The sequence below is a fragment of the Budorcas taxicolor genome, chromosome 19 (assembly GCF_023091745.1).
Source record: "Budorcas taxicolor isolate Tak-1 chromosome 19, Takin1.1, whole genome shotgun sequence".
In the NCBI taxonomy this organism is placed as follows: Eukaryota; Metazoa; Chordata; class Mammalia; order Artiodactyla; family Bovidae; genus Budorcas; species Budorcas taxicolor.
In genome coordinates, this window is record NC_068928.1 from 19296960 (window position 1) to 19319511 (window position 22552).

Here is a 22552-nt window from a genome sequence, read left to right on the forward strand (position 1 = left end):
GGTCTGAAGAGTTCCATAGACAGAGGAGCCTGGCAGGCTAGAGTCCATGGAGCTGCAAAGAGCCGGACACGACTGAGCAACTTTCACTTCCCTTCACCTCAAGGTAAACTTCAATGTGAGTTTTTATATTTGCAAGACATTTCTTTCTACGTGATTATGTTTTTCTTTTCTTTTTTTCCATGCCAGGCAGCATATAGACTTAGTTCCCTTATCAGGGATCGAACCCATGCTCCCTGAAGTGGAAGTGCAGAGTCCTAACCACTGGACCACCCGGGAAGTCCCAACATGATAATGTTTTTATATTAGGAATAGAATTTTAAAGGGGAGGATACCTTTTCCAGACCCTACTGATGCTTTTGAACTGTGGTGCTAGAGAAGACTCTTGAAAGTACTTTGGACTGCAAGGAAATCAAACCAGTCAATACCAAAGGAAATGAACCCTGAATATACATTGGAAGGACTGATGTTGAAGATGAAGCTCAAACACTTTGGTCACCTGTTGCAAAAGGCCAGCTCATTGGAAAAGACCCTGATGCTGGGAAAGATTGAGGGCAGGAGGAGAAGGGGGCGACAGAGGATGAGATGGTTGGGTGGCATCACGGACTCAATGAACATGAGCTTGAGCAAGCTCCGGGAGATGGTGAAGGACAGGGAAGCCTGGTGTGCTGCAGTCCGTGGAGTCACAAAGTGTCAGACACAACTGAGCAACTGAACACCACCAACCCCGAGTGGCCTCTGATGGCTCAGCTGCCACTGATGAGCTGTGTGACCTTAGGCATGACCCTGAGGCTCTCTGAGCCTCTGCTACTCTGCCTGGAAAAATGGTTATAGTCAGGCCTTCCCAGTACCACCACCACCCCATGCACAGGCAGCCCCTGTCTGCATGGGCCGTGCCAAGCAGTCCCACTGTTGTCTGGACGTTCATGACACAACCGCAACATCAGGGAGTGTCTCCTAGAAGCTCGCTGTGGTGTGCCTGTGGTGAGGATCTCTGAGCCTACAGGAAATTCTGGGACCTGTTCTGACTTGGGGCGGAGCACAGGAGAGAGAGGAGAGAGAACACTTGGCGAGGAGCACCCGCTTCCATCCCCTGCTCTTTCTCCACCCATTTCCTCTTGCCCTGGGCTCCTCCCCATTGAATAGCTGCCAGATTGCTTTGGTTTCTATTTCTTCATTAAGCCAGCAGGCGAAGTGGCTGTGGCTACAGAGGCGGTGGAGACATGGCCTTTGGTGGTGCCCAGGCTTCCTACATAAACCCAGTGAGTTCCCGGGGCTAGGGGTGGCCTCAGCTGGGGGAGGGGAGGGACAGGGGTCACAGCTCCTGCAGGTGACAGGAGCTCTTGCTGGGGATGGGGGAAGGGGGGCATCCAAGTAAGAACACAAGAAAGGCAGACACGCCAGCCGGCGTGATCCTGACAGAATTTCCGCTCCGAGCTCGCCTCGTCCCCCTAGCACCACTCAGGGCTGCAGCAGATGAGCATCACCAGGATTCAGGAAGCAAAGGTTTACTGAACTTTCCCTGGCTGCCACTCCTCTCTAGATGCCCAGTGGGGGAAGAAGGGCCCACATCATAACTAGAAAAGAGATTATTAATCTTGTTTTTTTGCACGAAGAGAGAGGTACACAGGGCTTCTGGGGAGGCTAACAACCCAGCTTGGAAGCGAATTGCACTTACCTTGAAGACGGCCTCCCTGGGTTCAGCCATGTACTAGCTGGGTGACCACAAGCATCCCAGGTGGCTCAGTGGTAAAGAATCCGCCTGCCAGGGCAGGAGATGCGGATTCCATCCCTGGGTGAGGAGGATCTCTTGGAGGAGGAAATGGCAACGCATTCCAGCGTTCTTGCCGGGAAAGTCCCAGGGACAGAGGAGCCTGGTGGGCTACATTCCAAAGGGACATGACTAAACAGTTGGGCACGACTAAACCACTGAACAGTCATGCATATGTGACCTCCAGCAAGTTGCTTTACCTCTCGGGGCCTCAATTTTTGCATCTGTACAACAGGGATAATCCTCAAGTCACCGCCTAGGGCTGGGGGAAGAAGTAAGCGAGGCAGTCCCCTGAGAGAGCTTGAAAAGTGTCTGGCTCACTGTGGAAATGTTTAGAATCAATAGGAGTCTGGGGGTGGCAGGGAAGGCCTCCTGAGGAGGTGTCTGCTCCCTGAGCGGTGAGAGAGTAAGGCAGGGCAGGTCAAGGCTATCTGAGAAGGACTCTCTGGGGAGTTATGGGGGAGAGGGGGCACTGTGGGGTGCAAGGGCTGTGTCTTGTGCCCTTTGCCTCTTGTGTGGAGGCCCCATTGCAGGTGGCCTTGTTTAAACCCTGTGAACCTTATCATCCCCAGGTCATAAATGGAAAACAGGTTCAGACAGGTGGAGGTCACTTGTCAAATGTCCCCAGATGGTAAGTGACCAAGGAAGCAAGTGCCCACGGAGAGAGCCCTGGGTGAGGAGGAAGCAGGCAGGCGGCAGGCTGGGTCTCAGGAGGTTTCCATGCTCCCTGCATCCTGGGCCTGGTCCTTCAAATCTCCCGACCTCAGCTTCCTGAGAGGCTGGGCAGGTGGGCTGATGGAGTCCTTCCTGGGGAGGGCTGGGGGGACAGCAGCTACTGGGGGCTGCTGGGCTCCACACTCATGCCCACCTCCCCGGGCGCCCCGCTGGGCCTGCCTGCTCCAGGCAGCATTCAGTGCCCCTCAGCCCACTTTGGGGGGCTCCTGTTGGGGTTGGAGGAAGCTGCCCCCCACAGTGGGTGCTTCCACAGTGACCCTGGGGTCAGGACGTGACACCTAGGCTTCCTTCTCCCTCAGATGGGGGATCTGGAGCCCCTTCCAGGCCCTGACATTTTATTATTCTAAAGACACATTTTCCTCTCTAATCCTTGGGTTCAAAAGCCAATGATTTGAAACTAGAAGGAAATTCCTTCTATTGACAGCAGGGCCTCAGAGTCTGGACGAGAAGGAGGCTGGTGCAGCCCCCCAGGGACCAGCAGCACTGTTCACCTCACGTGGCCTCCCACCCCCAGGTCACCCAGTGACCTCTAGTATCCGGGACCTCACTTCCTCCCAAGTGCAACGTGAGAGTCACCCCCCGGCCAATCGGCTGAGTCAGTGCCTCCAGGAAATGCCTCAGAAGCACCCCTATTGCTCGCCCATGCCCCGCTCTGGTCTCATCTGGCCCAGCCCCCAGAGGGCCAGAAAGGCAGCAGCCATCAGAGTCAGGACAGGACTCACTGTTTGGTCCCAGAGGATCAGGGCTTCACTGTGAGACGCAGTCCGGGTCAGGGCTGAAAGCATGGGTTGTTGGGATTCAAACCTGTCTGTATCACTGCCCAGCTGAGTGACTTCGGGAAGGTCGGGCAACCTTCTTGTTCCTGTTTCCTCATCTGTAAACGTGGTACTAATAATGACCAGCAGTGTTGGGAAGATGAGTTAACTCAGACACAGAAGGGAGGCCACCAGAAGGGTAGCAGTGCTGCCCCCTGCGGGTGAGCCCCCTAGCCAGCTATGGCTGGGTGGCCTCTGTGACACTGGGTCTCCAGAAGAGGGCTGCCCACCTCTGGCTGGTAGGGCCTGGTTCCTCTTTCTGGAAGGATCTAAAGAGGAGGGAAAGATCTTCAGTCTCCAGGCATGGCCAGGAGCTGAGACCTAGTTCGATCCCATTAGAAGGATTAAGTCATCCTGCTGCAGACAGCTACCCTTGTCACGTCCTTCCAGCCAAGGGCTTTCCACTTAGCCTTTCACCTAATCCTCTCAAGGACACTGCCAGGCTGGCCTCACTAGTGTCTCACCGTTCTGAGGAGGGAACTGGGGGGCAGACAGGTCATGTGACTTGGTCAACATCAGAGCTGCTGGCTTGGGGAGTTGGGAGGCGAGTCCATGCTGTGGAACCATAAATCCAACTTAAAAATCCTTCTTCCGGGTCCTCTAGGTGCTGCTGTTTCTTGCTAAGATCACAGACACACAACACACACATGCCTGGAGGGGTCCTTGGCCAGCCAGGCTTAAAGCAATACAAGTTCATTCTGTTACAGTTCTGAGGTCAAAATCTAAAATCAAAGTGTCAGCAAGGTTGTTCTCTGCTGGAGGCTTCAGGGGAGAATGCTTCCTTGCCTTTCCCAGTTTCCAGAGGCTGCCCGCTTGCCTTGGCTTGTGGCCCCTTCCTCCTTCTTTAAAGCTAGCAGCTTCTCACTTCTGTTGCCACATCTGCTACTGACCCTCCTCTTCTGCCTCTCTCTTTGAGGACCCTGTGACTACACTGGGCCCATGCTGACAATCTGCAATAACCTATCTCAAGATCCTTAACCTAATCACATCTGCAAAATCCACTTTGCTGTATAAAGTAGTATATTCACAACTTCCAGGAATTAGCATGTAGACATTTTTGGCAGGACAGAGGGGAGGGTGGTAATTATTCAGTCCACCCTACCCTCCTTGGAGTCAACCAATATTAATGGTTTGTTTGAATCGTTCCAGAAATGTTTTTACATAATGCTTTATTTATAATTAGTCAATATATGTATATAGTCTCCCCCACAGAGAAGGCAATGGCACCTCACTCTTGCCTGGAAAATCCCATGGATGGAGGAGCCTGGTAGGCTGCAGTCCATGGGGTCGCTAAGAGTCAGACATGACTGAACTACTTCACTTTTACTTTTCATTGGCAACCCACTTCACTGTTCTTGCCTGGAGAATCCCAGGGACGGGGGAGCCTGGTGGGCTGCCGTCTACGGGATTACACAGAGTCGGACACGACTGAAGCAACTTAGCAGCAGCAGCAGCAGCAGCCTCCCTCACCCATTTTTAAAATAATCCATGTGGAATCATTCCATATCAATTCTCAGAGTTCCCTTCTTCCTCTTCTTATGAAGTCTCCATAAAGTCCATTGTATGGAAATACCAAATTCTTCCCGGTGGACTTTTGGACTTGCTTCTGATTCTTTACAACTATAATGCAGCTATGAATAACCTTGTCTTTAGGACTATACTCAATTTGAAACAATCTTGTGTTTCAGAATTTGAGGATGCCACTTAAGACATTAAAATCTCACAAAGCTTTCTGGGGGAATCATTTCCTAAGATTCTTTACTGCCTGAGCCACAGCTTCCTTGGTGGCTCAGAAGTTAAAGAATCTGCCTGTCATGCAGGAGATTTAGGTTCAATCCCTGGGTCAGAAAGACCCCCTGGAGAAGGGAATGGCAACCCACTCCAGTATTCTTGCCTGGAAAATCCTATGGACAGAGGAGCCTGGCACTATAGTCCACGTGGTCGCAAAAAGTCGGACATGACTGAGCAAGTAACGCACACACACAGACACATTTCCTAAGATTAACTGTACTGCCCGCCCCCATGGCCCACACAGGGCTTCCTCCATCCCGCCTTCCGTCTGTGCCCTGAGGACCTCATCCCATCACACTGTGCTTTCAGTTCTTTATACCTTCGTGTGAATACGCTTGAGGGAGGCGCCCATGCTGCCAGAAGGATATATTTTAAGCCTCGTCTTTCATAATGGTATGAAAGTCTCTTAAGAGGCTTCAACGAACAAATAAGGGGATTCTTCTTCAGGAAAGTCCACCATGCTGGTCAGCCTCACTGGGTCAGGCTGATTCTACTCCAAAATCACTGACATGGACAGACAACAGAAAGAACTCAGAGATGCAGAGATATTGTAATTTGCTTAAGGTCACCAAAGTATTTACTGGCAGAGTTCAGACCTGACCTGGGGAGCCACAAAAGACACCTCTGCCCAAGGTGCATGGAGAGCACAGTCTGTCTGAATGGGATCCTGGCATCACTGGTTATCTCCCAGGGCCAGCTGTGCACACTGGGCTTGGAGGGGCTTCCCTGGATTCTGAGTCGTTGTGCGACTCAAGGACACGGGGCAGGACTGAATTGGGCTTGTGGGTGCTTTTTTGTTTGGCCTGCACGGTGTTTACTTTAATTCGCTGCCAAAGAAAATGTATAATGTGGAGAGAACAGTATCATCAACAACACACACCCATCCCTCAGTTTCAACTCTTGACTTATCTGCTTCACTCCTAGCCAACCCTCCTTCTCTTCCCACCCCTGGATTATTTTGAAGCAAATCTAGACATATTATCTCATTGCAAACATTCATTATGTGTTCCTATCACAAAGAAACTCTTCTACAATCCTTTTTTAAAAGGATTTTTGCCCCAGAAAGTAGAAAGCTTTACAGAGAAAAAAAAATCCAGATTCCTGTCTTCTCCTAATAAGCTGGAAGCTCTGTCCACACTGGGCTGGAAGGTAATCACGGTCACAGCTGAGTGGACATTGCTCTTTGGATAAGGAAGATGATGCCTCCTTTGCTGCAGTCCCCACCACTCCCGACTGTCCCCTACCTGGCCAGCTCAAATACGCAAATCAGCTGCCTCATTTCTGTGCATTGCATGTGTGTATGTGTGTGAGTTTTTTCCTTCTTTTTTAAAAAAATTTTAAAAATTTCCTTTTTTTAAAAAAAATTTTCTATATTTTTATTTTCCATTGGAGTATAGTGGCTTAACAATGCTATGTTAGTTTCAGGTGTGCAGCAAAGTGATTCATTATACATATATATGTGTCTATTCTTTTCCAAATTCCTTTCCCGTTTAGGTTGCTCCATATCATTGAGCAGAGTTACCTGTGCTATACCGTAGGTCTTTGTTGATTATCCATTTTAAATAGGCATTTGATTTTTGTAGGGAATTGACTTAAAGGAGAAGGTAGACAAGACTTCAACAGCTTGAAAACCGTGAAAATTGACTAAGAGATAGTACGGTGTGTAAGGCAGTTTGTAGAACCCCATTACGCATTTGGAAGGAAGCTTCCAAAGTTGAGATGTAACTAATTTAGGAATTTTGCTCAGAGACCAGGGTGGAAGCGGTGGGGGGGGGGGGGGGGGGGGGGGGGGCAGTAGAGAGACAACGTACTACACGATGAAATCTTCTACAGATTTTCTCATTCAATCATGAATCTCACCCCAAAAGTGGGGTTTATCCCTATTTCACACATGAGGAAACTGAGGCAAAGAGAAGTTAAGTAAGCTTCCCAAGGCCACTCAGGTAACGAGCAGCAGAATCAGGATTCAAACCTGGAGGATGCCTGGCTCTAAAATGAAGCCTCTTCACCAGAACCAAGGATCCTTTATTTATTTAATTATTTGCCTGTTTTATTACAATCTTTTTCTGTCTGCACTGGGTTGTGTGCAGGCTTTCTCTAGTGTGGCGAGAAGGAATCAGGAGGCACTGACCGCCATCTCCTCCCCACAGGTTGTCCCCTTCACTGGGACGATCCAAGGGGGTCTCCAGGATGGACACAAGATCACCATCATTGGGACCGTTCTTCCCTCAGGCGGGAACAGGTACCGGGAATTGTCTCTCTCAGCCTCACCCTGAGTGAACCACGGTGCTGTCAGTTCAGGAGGGTCCACCCAGCATCCTCCAAGTGTCTGCACTTGGCTCCAGGGATGGGAAGGGCCTGGCCCTGCCAACAGTGCATGAGACCCCGGCCACCCGCACGTAGCATCCAGGGCACCATTAAGCAGACTCCCCAGAGACAGGGGGGATGGAGGCTCACAGTCTAGGGAGGGAAGCAGGCCAGCCCAGAGCAGAGTTCTGGAACGGAACCTCATACACGACGACCCAGAGCTGCAGATACGTCAACTTCCTCCATTTCCTGCAGTCACCTGCGTCTGCTTCAGAACCCTCATGTGGGCTGACGTGGAAATATTTAAACTTGCCTTCAAGGCTGCGGTTTGGTCTCTTTCGGCTTCAAGGTCTTTGCTGCTAAAGTCAATTCAAAATATAAATATCTCAGCTCTGTTTCCCATCCCCCTCCTTCCCGAGGTGGGCTGTCTGGGAACACAGAAGAGCTTGCATATATTCTCAGAGGCGGGAGGGTCATCAGTGGCTCAAGCAGCCCTGACTGACCTCTGCCGAGGGCTGGGTGACCCAGAGGCCTACAGCATGTGCCTGTGTGGGTGGGGTCCAGGTGGGCTGCACCCTGAGATCCACAGTGTCCACCGAGGCCCCTCTGGACACATGACTTCTCTCAGAAGCCTCTAGATGACTTCCTCTGCCACTGCCTCCCCTGCCAGGTGACACAGCCTCACTGACCATGGGACTCTTGAGAGCCCTGAGTGCCCCCAGGGCACTCGGAGGGAGGTGAGGCACCCGGTTTCCCAGAAACCGTTCCAGCAGGGGAATCGGGACCCTTGTTTCTGAACTTCCATCCCTCCCTCTGCCCCCTTCCCTGTGCCGACCCTTCTTCCCAGCACAGGAGGGCTTTCTACTCCACTCTAACAGACCTGTCTCTACCTCCGTGGGGCCCCCTTCCAATGGAAGCTGCTCTTCTCTCCTTCCCTGGGAACACAGCCATGAGGCTGGAGGATGGCAAAGGGAAAATTACACCCCGATATTTCAGGAACACCATTCTTCACTTTGAGAGGAACAGGGACTTCGATTTTCTCACTCTAGAATCACTTGGAACAGCCTTTCCTTTTTTTGTTCCCAGAGGGAGCCTCTAGGGCTCAGGTCCCAGCCAGTTCTGTTGGTCTTGCTGGCTGAGAGCTCTCCAAGCACCTTAGTGTTGAGGACAATACCCCAAACTCACCCTCGTAACTGATAAAGCAGTGGGTTCTCAGGGTTTCCTTGGAAGGTGCGTGGGCACCCTTCTGCGCTTCCACTGCAGCAGGCAAGGGTTCCATCCTTAGTTGAGGAACTAAGATCCTGCAGGCCATGCTTCACAGTTCAAACAAACAAAAAACCAAAAATGGGCCCTGCAGATAGAATGTCCACTGAGGGCCGCCCATGAGTGTGCTGCAGCGCCTGGCTCTGTGGAGATGACACGGGAGCGAGGCGCACTCTCTGATTGCTGTGTGTTGGTTGGGGAGACCAGAGTGACTCTGAGAAGCAGGCTGTGAACCGCACTGGTTCTGAGTTCAGGCAAGGTGGTGGGACGTAATTCTTGCTGGAGAACCTCAGATCAGAACTTGGTTTGGGGATATGCAGGAGTTCCACCTGGGAAAAGTCAGAAAAAACATCGATGGCACCCCCTTCATGAGCCAGGCCCCTTGGAAGCTCCTTTTTTTTTAGCCCTTACCTTAGAGTCATGGCTGTACCCAGAGGAGGTTGGGAAGGTGAGGAGAGATGGGAACAAGCAATCACTTACTCGGCATCATCCCCGAAGGAAGGCAGTCACCCCCTTTCCTGGGTGGGGCAGCTTGAATAGCGTGGTCTTGGTCATTGCAAATGACAAACAGGGCAGAGCTGGGCTCAGGGTCCAGGCCTGCTGACCTCACTGGGGGCAGGTGGACACACGATAGCCTCCAGTGAGGGACAGACACACACACCGAGGTCCCCACGGCCGGAAAGCTAGGGTTTATTCTACGTCTCCCCTTTAGACACCATCTCTGTAGGCGGCCCACCAGTGCCATAAGTCCTTTCCACTTGCCCTCTTCTGTCCCAACTTAATGGACGTGGGCAGGCCTCGGCGACCACTTGGTCCAAAAGGCTCTCACTTCCAGGCACATTTTTCAAGTTCCAACTTGGATACAAATGTCTTTACCCATAGAAATTCACACTGTAAAGGCAAAATGTGGTAACTGAACAAAAGCACATTAGTGCAAATTAGGTGAACAAAACAGACAGCAGCAGACTAGGGCTGGGCACCAACCAGCCATGCAGGCTGTGTGCAGATTCCCAGATGGATGTCAGTCAAAAGTTGGAGAACTTCCTGTTCTCACCCTTGGGAATAAACCAGGACACCAAGCACTGCCTGACTTCCCTCCACCTAGGTTTGCTGTGAACCTTCAGACCGGCTATAGTGACCATGACATTGCCTTCCACTTCAACCCTCGGTTTGAAGAGGGTGGGTATGTGGTCTGCAACACGAAGCAGAGAGGAAGCTGGGGGCCGGAGGAGAGGAAGATGCAGATGCCCTTCCAGAGGGGGAGTTCGTTTGAGCTCTGCTTCCAGGTACAGAGCTCGGAGTTCAGGGTGAGTTGGAACTCTCCTCTCGTCCCTTCAGCTGCCTGTCCCCTGTCTCGATCAGGCTCCATGTATGGTCTTAAAATAGTCATGTGAACAACACCTTTGTACAGAGAAGAGGATCATTTCCTTGTAAGGCTGCAGGCCCCTTACACACCTTCACCTGCATTTACAAATGTACCTGTTGCTTCATTTACTCCAGAAATTAGCAGCAGAGAAGTCACCATGGTGCTTTTTGGCCTCCTTGTGTCTTTGGAGCCCAAGTTATTTCCATTTCTCTGTTGTACCCCTTCTTCCACTCCAGGTCCCTGGGAACATTTCTCTTCCTGTTACCTTGTTGGTGCCTTTATCCAGGTGTAATTAATGACTTGGTTTCGCAGGACATTGCACATTGCTTTTGCAAGCAGAGCAGTGTCTCTGGGCTTGGGAAGAAGGAGGGGGCGGGGTGAGTCCATCTGTGTCTGTGCTTCTCTTTGTGAACACAAATGCCGCCACGCCCTTGTCACGTAACCTGATGTCACCTCTCCTCTGCTCCCCACCAACATTTGTATGTATATTTCAATATGCATATTTCAGTAATACCCCAGGTGAGCTATGATTAGAAAGACAAACAACCAAAAGAGTAAGAAAGCAATGACTGGAGCCAGACAGAGATAGCGCCTGGATGCCCTCTGGGTCCCAAGCACGTTCCTGTGACTGGCACATCTCTGAAGGCTGATGCCCGGATCTATAGGGAATGAATGTGGAACCAGATGCAGGCCTAAGCTTCTGGAAGCAGGGGTCCCGGAGGCCCAGGTGTGTGCCCACCTGGCTGGGGCCCCCTCCCTGGCATGTGCACGTCTCTCGGCAGGTGATAGTGAACAGGAACCTCTTCATGCAGTATGCCCACCGCGTGCCCTTCCACCGCATCGATGCCATCTGCATCACGGGCGTCGTGCAGCTGTCCTCCATCAGCTTCCAGGTCAGACTGTCCACCCAGCGCTCGTCCCCAGGGGCTGGGTGTGGGGCCCAGTTCCCTGGGCCTGGGCCCTGCTGTGTGGACCCAAAGTGCCAGCCGGTCTCCTTTCCACGCCCCTGGCTCCCTTCTCCTCCTCGTGTCGCTATCTCTGTCTGGGACACCCGCTCAGTCTTCTGGACTCAAATGCCACTCATCTCTGTTTCTCTCTATCCCCACTCTGCTTAGGAGGCTGTGTGGTGGTAGAAAGAACCTGGGCTTGGGAATCAAACTGAATCCAACCCAAACCCCCAGCTCTGCCGTTCTCATGGGTTGGGCGATCTTAGACACATGACTTCACCTCTCCCAGCCCCAGTCTCCTCAGCTGCGGAAGGAGCAGGGTCTGCTGCCCCACGGTTCGCTGTGTCAGCTCGATGAGGTCACAGCCATCGAGGGCACAGAACAGCCTGCTGGGCCACTCCCAGGTCTATCTGATCCTCTCTGCGTTTTGAAATTTTTAACATGTAACCAACATCTGAAAGGTCAGGGGCAGTTTCACAAGATGAAGGAGTTCTGGAGTTGGATGGTGGGGATGGTTGCACAACTGTGGAAGTCAACCTAACACCATGACCCACACACTTAAAAAGAGTTTACGATGGTCTGTTCTGTGGGGTGTGCATTCTGCCACAGTGCAGCAGAAAAAAGGTCAGGTAACAGCACACGGAAGTCTGGATTTCAGGTTTTTTGTGTGAAAACTGGGAAGACTGGGGTATGGTGGGCCCACACTCTGTGGGGCCTCAGGCTACTGACTGGAAGCTGCCGCCACGACTCTGGTATCTGTGCATGCACCTGGAGACGGGAAAGGCACGCGGCCGGCCCTTAACGAACACGGGGTCCTCTTCTTTGGTCTGCGTCTTCCATATTCCTTCCCTCCTTAACTCTCTCCCGTGGGGGTGGAGGAGAGAGGAGAGAAAAGCAGAGATGGAGAGAGAGATGGAGGTGGAGAGAGAGACAGAGATGGAGGTGCAGGTGGAGAGAGGAAGTGGAAAGAGAGATGGAGAGACAGTGATGGAAAGAGAGAAGGAGGTGGAGATGGAGAGATGAAGACAGAGAGAGAGACAGAGGTGGAGGGAGAGATGGAGAGAGATGGAGAGCGAGATGGAGGTGGAGAGAGATAAAGGCAGAGAGAGAGATGGAGGTGGAGAGAGATGGAGAGGAGATGGAGGTGGAGAGAGCGCTGGCCAGCCTACTGTCACTCCTTGCAGCCCAGCCTTCCTTCTGCGGGTCCTGCGCATCCCTGGCTCCCCCACCTGTCTGGTTCGCTCCTCCCTGCCTGGCCCCTGCTTTCCCACTCTTCCTTGGCTACATTAATGCTTCTCTTCACCCCATGGCGCCTTTTGTTTTAACAGAACATCCGCGCAGCTCCCAAGCAGCCCGTCTGCTCCAAGGTGCAGTTCTCCCCGGCTGCCTGTTTCCCACCCAAGCCCAGGGGGCGCAAACCAAAAGTGAGTTTAACAGAGGCCTGGGGAGGCTGAGCCATCAGCACAAAGGACACAGTGTCTGAGACACTGGTCTAGTCAGCAGGCCAGCCAGGGTCTCCAGGCCCCGTTACACCCAAAGGTTCATCCACACCCCAAGCCCAGAGCTGGGGACCTGGGAGTTGTCCTCAGCTCTTCTTTCTGTCATTATCTTTCCAGGGCACTGGCGCCTCTCCTCCCAAAGCCACTGGCTTGGTCCAGGCCATCCGACCCCTCACCACCCCACCCACGGCCTGGCTCTCCACCCCCACACACCCACCCACCACCACTGTTTGTTCCCACGCACAAATCCAATTGCATCTTCCCCCTGCTTTAAAGTCCTAAAGGCCCCAAGTCCTTCTAGAGAAAGCCCAGATTCCCCAGCAGAATCTGCAGAGTCCTCCCCAGGCTTGCCCCAGTCCCCCTCCCGGCCTCACCCATGACGCTCACGCAGCCTCCACTGCTCACGAGGGGCAGCCTCAGGCCACCGTGCTTTTGGCACGTGCCGCCCTGTGCTGAAAGCTTGCTCTGCCACTCACCCCCAGCCAACCCCGAATGGCCCTCCGAATCTCTCCTTGAGTGTGGCTCCTGTGGAGCACCGTCCCTGATTGGTGGATCACCGGATGCCCCTGCATCCCTACAGACTCTCGATATCTCTGCGCTACGTCAGTCATCACGTCCTGCTATAATTGTGCTTATGTATGTCTCTCCAACACTCCTCTCCCCTGCTTCCCTACACCCACCAGGCCCTCTGTGGGCTCGGATTGTAGCTGGTTCATTCATGTATCCCAGCATTTTCCACAGCGCCTGGCATGCAGTAGGGACTCAGTTAATGAATGTGGAATAGGTTTGCAAGAGGAACAGTCTGCTGGGTGAAGGCAAGGTCCCAGACAGGAACGGGAGCAGGACCTGCCCTTTCCTCAGCCACTTAAGCAGTGAGGACTGAGGGGAGGGGGGTGGGGGGTCTCTCTACCCAGCCCTTCCCACGCCCATCATGGTGCAGCCAGGGCACCTGCCTCCTGCCATGTGGACCCAAGACTGGTAGAGCTCCAGGGAGCCTTTGCAGGGCAGCCCGACTCTGGCCCTGGCCTGGGGAGGATGGCGCATGATGGATACTATCAGAAGAACTGGGTACCATTTTGGATTTTATCTCTTGTTATCTGGGTGAGCTCAGGCAAGTTGCCTAATTTTTCTGAGAACTGGTTGCTTCACCAGCACAACAGGAGGTAAGGATGACCCTCTCATTTGTAAAGCCTTGAAGCCAGAGCCTGGCACACAACAAATCTCCAGCCAATGTTAGTGTTCACCTTATGGGTGAATTAGGGCCCTGGGAATAATGGTTTTGTCTCAGGGAGCTAAAGGAAGCAAAATGGTCTGCATCAGATATGGCCTCCTCTCCTTTTGAGGGCTTTGCCGGTGGCTCAGATGATAAAGAATCTGCCTGCAATGCAGGAGACTCGGGTTCGATCCCTGGGTCGGGAGGATCTCCTGGAGAAGGGAATGGCAACCCACTCCAGTGTTCTTGCCTGGAGAAATCCCATGGAAAGAAGAACCCAGCAGGCTACTGTCCATGGGGTCAGACACGACTGAGTGAAACACTTTCACTTTCCCCTTCCGAAGGAGCCAGTGGGAAAATTCACCCTCCTCCGCTTCCAACCCCTCCCTGTTGCATAACCACACTGTATCCTGGGGGGATGGGTGAGCATCCGGGCGCCCAGAAGGCTCAGGAAGGCTTGCTAACAGCAGGAAGGAGGTATTTCTTCCCACAGGTCTAGCTGCCATCACGCTCACGCGGCACCAATGTTAACCACCGTTTTCGCTTCTCATCCCCTTCAGCCTCCCGGGATGTGGCCAGCCAACTCGGCTCCCATTGTAAGTCTCTTGCCTCTCTTTAGAAGCGTTTCGCTTTGTTTCTTCCTGTGGGTTAAAAGAGAGCTTCCCCAGTGTCTCAGAAGGTAAAGAATCTGCCTGCAATGCAGGAGACCCGGGTTCAGTCCCTGGGTGGTAGGTTAAAAGGAGGAAGCAAGCCAAACACGGGGCGTCTCCCACTGGAAGGTGGGGCCACCAAGGCCAGACTGCTGGACCGTCTGCCTGGCTGTGGGGGTAACAGTGGGAGGGCTTGGGGTGAGGGGGAGGGTGGCTGGCCCTGATGAATTGGGAAATGGCCCCGAGGGCCCCTGGTTTGCTCAGGCCCCTGTCAGCTGTGGGCAGCCACAGGACGCCAAGACCCCACTTCCTCTTCTTCCTTCTGCAAAGTGAGGCTATGCTGGAGTGATTCCCCTAAGAAAGACAGGCCACACACCACAAATGCATATTTGTTCTCAGAAGAAACCTTTGCCCCTATCTCATGCCCTTAAGAGAAGAAATATCTCTGCTCACCAATTCGGAGGTACCTCCTGGCTGGTTACAAGCTCAAGATGAAACTCTCCCAAGAGGAGAGAGTTAAGTGCTACCTCTGGGGGCAGGTGGTGGTCTTCCCACAGGTGAGAGCTGGTTAAAAACGTGGTTTCTTCCTTCCAGACTCAGACTGTCATCCACACCATACACAGCACCCCTGGACAGATGTTCCCTGTAAGTCTGAACACTGGTCAGCTCACAGCCCCACTACGTGCCCCTTTACCAAAGGCTGAATTCCCTAGGTCCAGAGTCAGGAAGAAAGCAGTTTAGCAAGGAGGGTGGGGACATTTGGGGCTGAGGTCCTTTGCTCAGGGGGCATGCACACAAAACTCTCCTTAGAGACAGTAGAGGTTCTGGATCAGGCTGGATTTACCCAGCGGCGCAAGAAATTGATCCCCTAGTGGCCACTCCAGTGTTCTTACCCGGAGAATCCCAGGGACGGAGGAGCCTGGTAGGCTGCCATCTATGGGGTCGCACAGAGTCGGACACGACTGAAGCGACTTGGCAGCAACAGCAGCTGATCAAGGACGTAGGCTGCTTCTCCGCCTCCGCCTCCTGCCGAGACAAATTACACAGGAACCTGGAGTCAGCGGGGCTGTCCTTGGAGGGGCTGAGGGGCAGGTGACCATGATGAGATCCAGGAGTACACAGGAAGTCCCAGCAAGGCTGATACGGGGAGGAAGGTGGCTCGGAAAACCCAAGAGCTGAAACCTTTACTACTTCAGTCTCCTATTGGGGCATCCTCTCTAGAACGTGCCCTCTCACAAGAGTTTACGCATTCGGGTGCGTGCGCACTCCTGCCCTGACGTTCTCAATCTCATTTCAACAGAATCCCGTGATCCCACCCGTGGTGTATCCCAGTTCGGTTTACGTAAGTGGTTTCTCGGGGAGGCCTGGTTTTTGCTGTGCAGGGTTGGGGGCAGGGGGAGAGGGCAGCTTTCAAAATTAAAAGCAGTGCCTTAGTAAACTGAAGTTCTGGAAACTTCCAAGTAACTTAGAAGACTTACAAAAGGAGCTTTCACCTTTAAAATCATCCCTTCACCCTGAGCATATCATAGCCTCCCCTTCTCAGCCTAAGCATCCTTTGCATCCAACCAAAGCTCTTTTTCTGAAGGTAAATGTCCATTAATTTGAGGAATGCTGGAAAGGTTTTCTTTGCCATTTACTGAGCCACGTAAAGATTCCATGGAATTCTTTCTTGAAGATACTCACAGACACAGCAAACTGTGGGCTGAGGGTCCAGACACATTGAAATGGGCACAAAGGTCCCCCTAGGGTGGCGGCTGCTCTGGCTGCTGCTGGCTGACCTGCCCCACCCCTCCCCACAGCAACTGCCTTTCTTCACCTCCATCCTGGGTGGGCTGTACCCCTCCAAGAGCATCCTGGTGTCGGGCACCATTCTGCCCAACGCTCAGAGGTAAGCCAGGCCTCCCGGGGAGAAGAGACACCCCAAGGTCATTCTGGCCACCCCTCTCTCTGCCTTGGGGCAGAGAGTCCATGGGAGTGGCCCGCCCCCCAGGTTCTACATCAACCTGCGCTCAGGGAGTGACATCGCCTTCCACCTGAACCCCCGCTTCAACGAGAATGCGGTGGTCCGCAACACACAGATCAACGGCTCCTGGGGGTCTGAGGAGCGAAGCCTGCCACGGGGGATGCCCTTCTTCCGAGGCCAGAGCTTCTCGGTGAGATGTCGCCACCTGGAGCTCGAATGGGCTCTCAAGGGGCAAATGGGGGAGCGGGTGGAGGGCATCTCGGGGCACAATGATCGAGACACGAGTTGACGCCTCTAGCGTGAGGCCTGGCCTCAGAAGAAGAGAAAGTTCACCAAATGACTGCTATTATCATTTTATTGTTACTGTCCTGCGTAAGGCAGGGGGCAAGTACTATCGGCTGTTACGGATAAGGAAACTAATTCACAAGTGTAGGTTACTTGCTAAGGTCACACAGCCAGTCAGTGTGGGATGGGACTTGAGAAGGAGGTGTCACTCACTCACTCAACAGTCATTTATCAGCTATTTCATCCAGGCCCACTTTGAGCAGGAAGTATCCCAGGGGCTGGGGGGACAGTTATGACGCCAGCAGTCTCGGTCCTGACCCCACGGAGTTTACAGCCGAGGTGGGAGGAGGAAGAAGGAAACGATAGACAGATCACTGTGGAATAGCAATGGGTACCATGCGGAGAGCAAAGTAGGATAAGGAACAAGTGAGCCCCAGGGTCATGCGGCCTTAGGTGGGGGCAGATCTCAGAGGAGGCCAGAGTGCATGTGGGATCTCGGTGGTAGGAGGAGCCCAGCTTGCAAAGATTTAGGAGCAGCAGAGAGAAGGTCATGGGCACGGCCTGTCTGGGAAGCAGGGAGGACAGGGAGGTGAGGGGGGGTGGGAATTCTGGAGGCTGGGATGACACACAACTAGATTCTCGACACTGACTACACACTCAGACCACCTGAGAGCTTGGAAAAGAAAAATCAATGCCTGGCCCCACCCCAGGACCATGGGGGGTGAGCCTGGGCACCCGTATCTTTTTTGGGGTGCCCTGGGTCTTCGTTGCTGCACGTGGGCTTTCTCTAGCTGCGGCAAGTCGGGCCTGCGCTCTTGTTGCCTGCAATGCGGGGGATTCTCATTGCCGTGGCTTCTCTTGTGGCAGCTCGCGGGCTCAGTAGTTGTGGCACCTGGGCTTAGTTGCTCCGTAACGTGTGGAATCTTCCCAGACCGGCGACCAGACTGGTGTCCCGTGCATTGGCAGGCGGATTCTTAACCTCTGGACCACCAGGGAAGCCCCATCTGTGCTTTGAAATATGCCCTCATACTCCTCTCCCAGAGTTGAAAATGACCAATAGAGGGCCTTGGGGGGCAGCGAAGGAATTTGGATTTTAGTACCAGGTGTTGGTGTGTTTCAAGCCAGAGAGCGGTACACTTTGATAGCTGTGTGACCTTAAGCAAGTGACTTAACTGCTCTGTGCTTCAATTTCCTTGCCTAAAATATGGGGCTACAAGTAATACCAGTCTCGTGGAGAAGCAAGAAGGAAATGAGATCGTGTTCGTGACATGCTTAGGACAGTGCCTGGGGTGCAGGGACCACTCTGCTGGTGTCAGTGTGCGGTGGGCACGCTGATAGTCTAACAGAAGTGCTGCTGCTGCCTCTGGAGGACGTCGGGAAGGAAAAGACAAGTTAAGGGGCTGCCGCCGCGGAACACAAGCACTGACCACGCCTGTGTGCTGGGTCCTAGGGGTATGGATGACAGAGGCCAGGCCTAAGGGGGCATCTGACTTGACTCGATGGGGGTCAGGAGGTGGGGAGTTTCCCCGATGGCTCAGCAAGTGAAGCATCCGCCTGCCAATGCAGGAGACATAAGGGACATGGGTTCGATCCCTGGGTTGGGAAGATTCCCCTGGAGAAGGAAATGGCAACCCACTCCAGTAGTCTTGCCTGGAGAACCCCATGGACTGAGGAGCCTGGCGGGCTAAAGTCCAAAGGGTCGTAAAGAATCAGACACGACTGAGCGACTGTGAATTCACAGGAGGTGTGGGAAGGCTGGTTGGAGTGAGGAGGCTGAATCCTGAAGAGGGATTAGCAGTGATCCGTGTGGACAAGCCGTGCAGGGCGGGGAGCGATGACATTCTGGGTGGGGGTGCGAGGCGGGGAACACACTATGTAAAAGGCGCTGGGAAGGAGAGCGCAAAGCATGTTTGGGCACGAGTGAATCCTTCGATGTGGCTCAAATGCAGGTGTGGGTCTTGCTTGACTGAAGTTTGGGGGAGTTGGGAAGGAGGGAGGGAGACGAGCCTGCCTTCCGCTTGAGGACAGCCCAGGTGGGGTGCAAATGCCGGGGGCCTGTCTGTCCAGGTGTGGATCGTGTGTGAAGGCCACTGCTTCAAGGTGGCCGTGGGCGGTCAGCACCTGTTTGAATATCACCACCGCCTGAAGAACCTGCCCGCCATCAACAACCTGGAGGTGGGGGGCGACATCCAGCTGACCCACGTGCAGACATAGACCAGCCCTGCCCTGTGTTGCTGTCTGGATCTGCTCACCACCCGCATCTTCCCTGCTTCAGCCCCAGCCCCAGCCCTTCCCAGGCTGCCCAGCATCTGGGGGCTTTGCTGGAGAGGCCACGACCTTGGCTGGCTCTGCTCCTGGCTGCAGCCGGCACGGAGCGGAGAGGGCAGCTGGCCAGGACTGGGCAGCACCCGGATCCTACAGAAGACGGGTGGTCCACAGGCAGAAGGCCCTGTTCAGTTCCCGTGGCAGAAAGGGAGGGTCCTGGCCTTCCCAGGCTCCAGGCCTGCAGCCCCACCTGCCTTGAAACCACATTCCCATCCCCCATTCAAGTTCACCTAGTCCGAGTGCCAGCTGTCACTCCGCGTGGGAAGCGGCGTCCTCGACCCCTCCCCTTTCTCCAACCTTGACCCTCTCCCCGCTCTGTTAAATCTACCCTGCTGACACCCCTCTGGCCCCCACTAATGGACCGGAACCGTCTCGGCAGGGGGCTGTCCCTTTTCCCAGTGTCCTTCGAATAAAGAAAGAAAGAAAAAGACTTGTTGGTTTCTTAAATGAATCTTGAGACGTGTTGTTGTCTCCGGAATTGGGACGATCCTGGCTGAGGGAAGGGGGAGGAGAGATCACTGGCTCACTTTGATCAGGGGGCTTCCTGACATTGCAGCCTGCTCCCATTGGGTCTCCCACCAATCCCGCAAGGGTGTGGGAGAAAGCTCAGACGCCCTCTGGACGGGAATCTTTGCTGGAAGCTGGGTGACAGAGGTGAGCCCCAGAAAACCAGTGGCTCCATGCTTCTGAAATGGGCCGCATGGCAGGCCGGTTCAGCAGAACCCTGAGTCCCGGGGGGAGGAGGAGCCGGTGAGCTCCAGAGAAGCTGGCTCAGAAGAGAGGCCTGTGTGTGTGGTTCTGCTGTGGGTTTCCCGGCATCGAGGGTCAGTGTATGTGGGGAGTGGGAAAAGACTCGGCGTGGGGGTTCCGCCGGTCACAGAGCCAGTGCCAGGGGACCCGGCTCTGTGTCCCCATGACGCCAGCACATCCTGCTAACTCCAAGAATCCAGTCCTTGGGAACCAGGGTGGGCTTGGACCAGCAGCACCTGAGGGCTCCTTAAAAACACAGAATCCGGGCTCTGCGGCAGACCTCCTCAGTCTGCGATGTAACGAGCCCAGGTGGTCCCCTGCTCGCTGGAGTGGCAGAGGCGCTGGTCCAGGGGACTGTCCTTGACCACGTTGTACAGACGCATCGCTAGGACACTGCGGTGGCGTGCCCCTCCTCCCCACTCCCCGGCCACCCAACCTAAGCAGGAATTGGGGAGGGGGGAAGGGGGCCAAGGAGCCAAGGAAACAAGAGTCCAAACCCAGGCTGGGAGCCAGATTTAGCCAACCCTCCACTTAGCCCCTGGCTGAGTTCCTTCCTTGTTCCCACCAGGTTAGGTCCCTGAAGGAGCCTTCCCCGTGGGAGACGTGTGTCCCTCACTCACCATCAAGTCCTTGACACGTAGCCCAGCCTCACCTGCTTTGTCACCCAGGAGCCAAATCATTACTGGCCAAACTGTCATGAAACAGGCAGCCCAGAGCAGAAGGCGGTGACTCCCGAGACAGGGCTGTGGGGCAGGCCTACACTAAGGGACCGGCAGCTCGCGGCTCAGCTGGCGCCCTCAAGCCAGCCTGTGCTTCCTCGCCTCCATCACAGGTTTTCAGATGTGCACAAAACTTCATGTGCTGCCCCCAGGCCCGGTGGGCATTCCAGAGAAGCAACGTAGCCAAGCTGGTATGTCCCTTTGTGGGGGATTTTTGTCCAAGCTGAGGCAACCCCACCACCACCCTGCCAACCCTAACTCTGTACAGCTTAAGGCTGCTTTCCTTACAAAACACACACATACATATACAGTGTGGTTAAAATAAAATATATTTCGTATAAATATGTCCATCATGGAATCATACAAGGAAGGCCCAAGAGGCAGACTGGGGTTTTCTTGTTTTAAATACAGAGGCATAAATAACTGTACATGGGCAGTTAAATACAGAGTGGCGTGACAGCGCCTCCTAGTGGTCACTCCAAATGGTGCAGTCAAGGAAGTTCATCTTTCTCACCTCCTGGCCAGACACGGCTGCAGATTTAGTCTCCAAGGGACCAGGGAGGCCTGTCTCTCCATCACCCTGGAGCAGGGGCTCAAGAGAGACAAAAGGTTCCACCCTGTCTCCAAGGCTGCTACTTGGTAGCAGGTCAAGTAAAGGGTTTGAGAGGGAAGGAGATGGGGAAATAAAATGAAAAGCTTGGGGATATGATCTCCCTTCAATCTCCCCAGTCCTGTGACCTCAGATAATCGAGAGTGGGTGCCATCATTAAGGTCCATGGCAGCAGCTTTAACTTCTGTTGGCGCCTGGAGCTCTGGGGTCACTGGGCGCTGCCCCATCCTTTTTCATCTCATAGGGAAATACAGCACCAAAGATGTCTTCATGATAGCGCTTCTGGCTCTTTAAGGGAAAACAGAGACCAAGGTATTAATATAAGCTCTGTTGGTGCAGCCCCCTCTCACTCAGCAAGTCCAGGGTTCCCTGGTTTCCCCATCACACGGACACTCATGAACTATTTGCCTTCCCAATTGCCATGCTTAGATTAGATTTGAATCTCACTTAAGACTCTTTAACTCTCATGAGCATCCACTCTGGTGTGGACCACAAAACATCTCCCCAAGCTTTATGATGGCCATTATAGCCTGTTCATTGGAAAAGACCCTGATGCCGGGGAAGACAGAAGGCAGGAGGAGAAGGGGATGACGGAGGACGAGACGATTGCATGGCATCGTTGACTCAACGAACACGAGTTTGAGCAAGCTCCGGGAGATGGTGAAGGAGAGGGAAGCCTGGTGTGCTGCAGTCCACCGGTCGCAAAGAGTCAGACACAACTGAGCGACTGAACAATAACAAAGCCTGCCCTGTGCTTGTCCCACAGGGCTCTGGGCACTGGGGGCTCGGGGATGAATATGGTTGGGAAATGCTGTGCTCTTTCTCCCGGTCTTCAAGCTCTTCGATGCACAGCAGCGTGTTGGGGACTCTGAGTGTCTTGCAGAAAATCAACATGTTTGCCTTTGTCCAGCTGAGCAACCAGATCAGGACGGACAGGCAGGCCTTCTAGCACCTCACCAGCTCTGGCCTCCCGCCCTCTCTAGGATCCCTTTGAGTTCAGTCTGAGCCTGAGTCCCCTGGTCCCGGCTCCCAGGCCTGTGCCTGTGCCCCGCATCCCGAGCCCACACACCACCAGTGGTCCTACCTTGAGCTGGAAGAAATAGTCCTCCACCTGTTCCTCGTTCAGGCTCAGCGCAGTAGCCATCAGCTGCTTCAGGCTGTGGGCCACGTCCCGGGCCATGCGCACGTCCCCGCAGACATAGAGGTGGCCTTGCTCTTCATGGAGCACGCGAAGCACCTCGCCCGCCAGCCGCTGCCGCAGGATGTCTTGAACATAGACCTGAAACCAGAGGAGATGGTGGGTCCAGGGCCCTGCTATTGAGGGCAAAGGCTGTGGTCAGGCCTCCTGGACATGGGGAGGTGGGGAGCGGACACAAGGGGCTGTGGGGTGACACCCTCCCAGCCAGGGCCTTGCATGGGGACAATCAAGGTCGAGATGAGGAGGTGCACTGGCGCCCTGCCTGGCCCAGGCCTGAGCTGGGGCTGGAGAGGTGAACACCGGCCATAGCCCTGTCCTTGAGGAGCTGACCTCCAGTGAAGCTCCCAG

At 53.9% G+C, this 22552-nt stretch overlaps 2 protein-coding genes across 3 annotated transcripts in view; one reads left to right on the forward strand and one right to left on the reverse strand.

Annotated features, from left to right (window-relative positions):
* The first annotated feature begins 1169 nt into the window (after nucleotides 1–1169).
* Nucleotides 1170–19317, forward strand: LOC128064989 (galectin-9). Of its 2 annotated transcripts, XM_052658040.1 has the most exons (10): nucleotides 1170–1259; nucleotides 7260–7351; nucleotides 9785–9986; nucleotides 10828–10938; nucleotides 14265–14300; nucleotides 14949–14999; nucleotides 15655–15696; nucleotides 16154–16242; nucleotides 16345–16507; nucleotides 18670–19317. In XM_052658040.1, the coding sequence occupies exons 1-10, from the start codon at nucleotides 1221–1223 to the stop codon at nucleotides 18814–18816; spliced, it is 972 nt and encodes a 323-aa protein (XP_052514000.1). In that variant the 5' UTR covers nucleotides 1170–1220; the 3' UTR covers nucleotides 18817–19317. The 2 variants fall into 2 exon arrangements, with proteins under 2 accessions (XP_052514000.1, XP_052514001.1); XM_052658041.1 differs by lacking the exon at nucleotides 16154–16242 and having other exon boundaries at nucleotides 16316–16507.
* A 1866-nt stretch (nucleotides 19318–21183) lies between these two features.
* NOS2 (nitric oxide synthase 2) overlaps nucleotides 21184–22552 on the reverse strand; it is a 40287-nt gene continuing 38918 nt past the window's right edge. Inside the window, exons 25-26 of the mRNA XM_052658066.1 lie at nucleotides 22091–22285; nucleotides 21184–21294 (exon numbers count right to left, since the gene is read on the reverse strand). Coding sequence (XP_052514026.1) covers nucleotides 21184–21294; nucleotides 22091–22285 — 306 coding nt within the window. The remainder of the gene's footprint in view (nucleotides 21295–22090; nucleotides 22286–22552) is intronic.

Bases quoted from the DNA above. Each gene is read 5' to 3' on its own strand.
- LOC128064989 (XM_052658040.1), top strand. From the start codon at position 1,221: ATGGCCTTTGGTGGTGCCCAGGCTTCCTACATAAACCCA. The intron at 10,939-14,264 runs GTCAGACTGTCC...CATCCCCTTCAG, and splicing joins TGTCCTCCATCAGCTTCCAG to CCTCCCGGGATGTGGCCAGC. The intron at 15,697-16,153 runs GTAAGTGGTTTC...CCCTCCCCACAG, and splicing joins TGTATCCCAGTTCGGTTTAC to CAACTGCCTTTCTTCACCTC.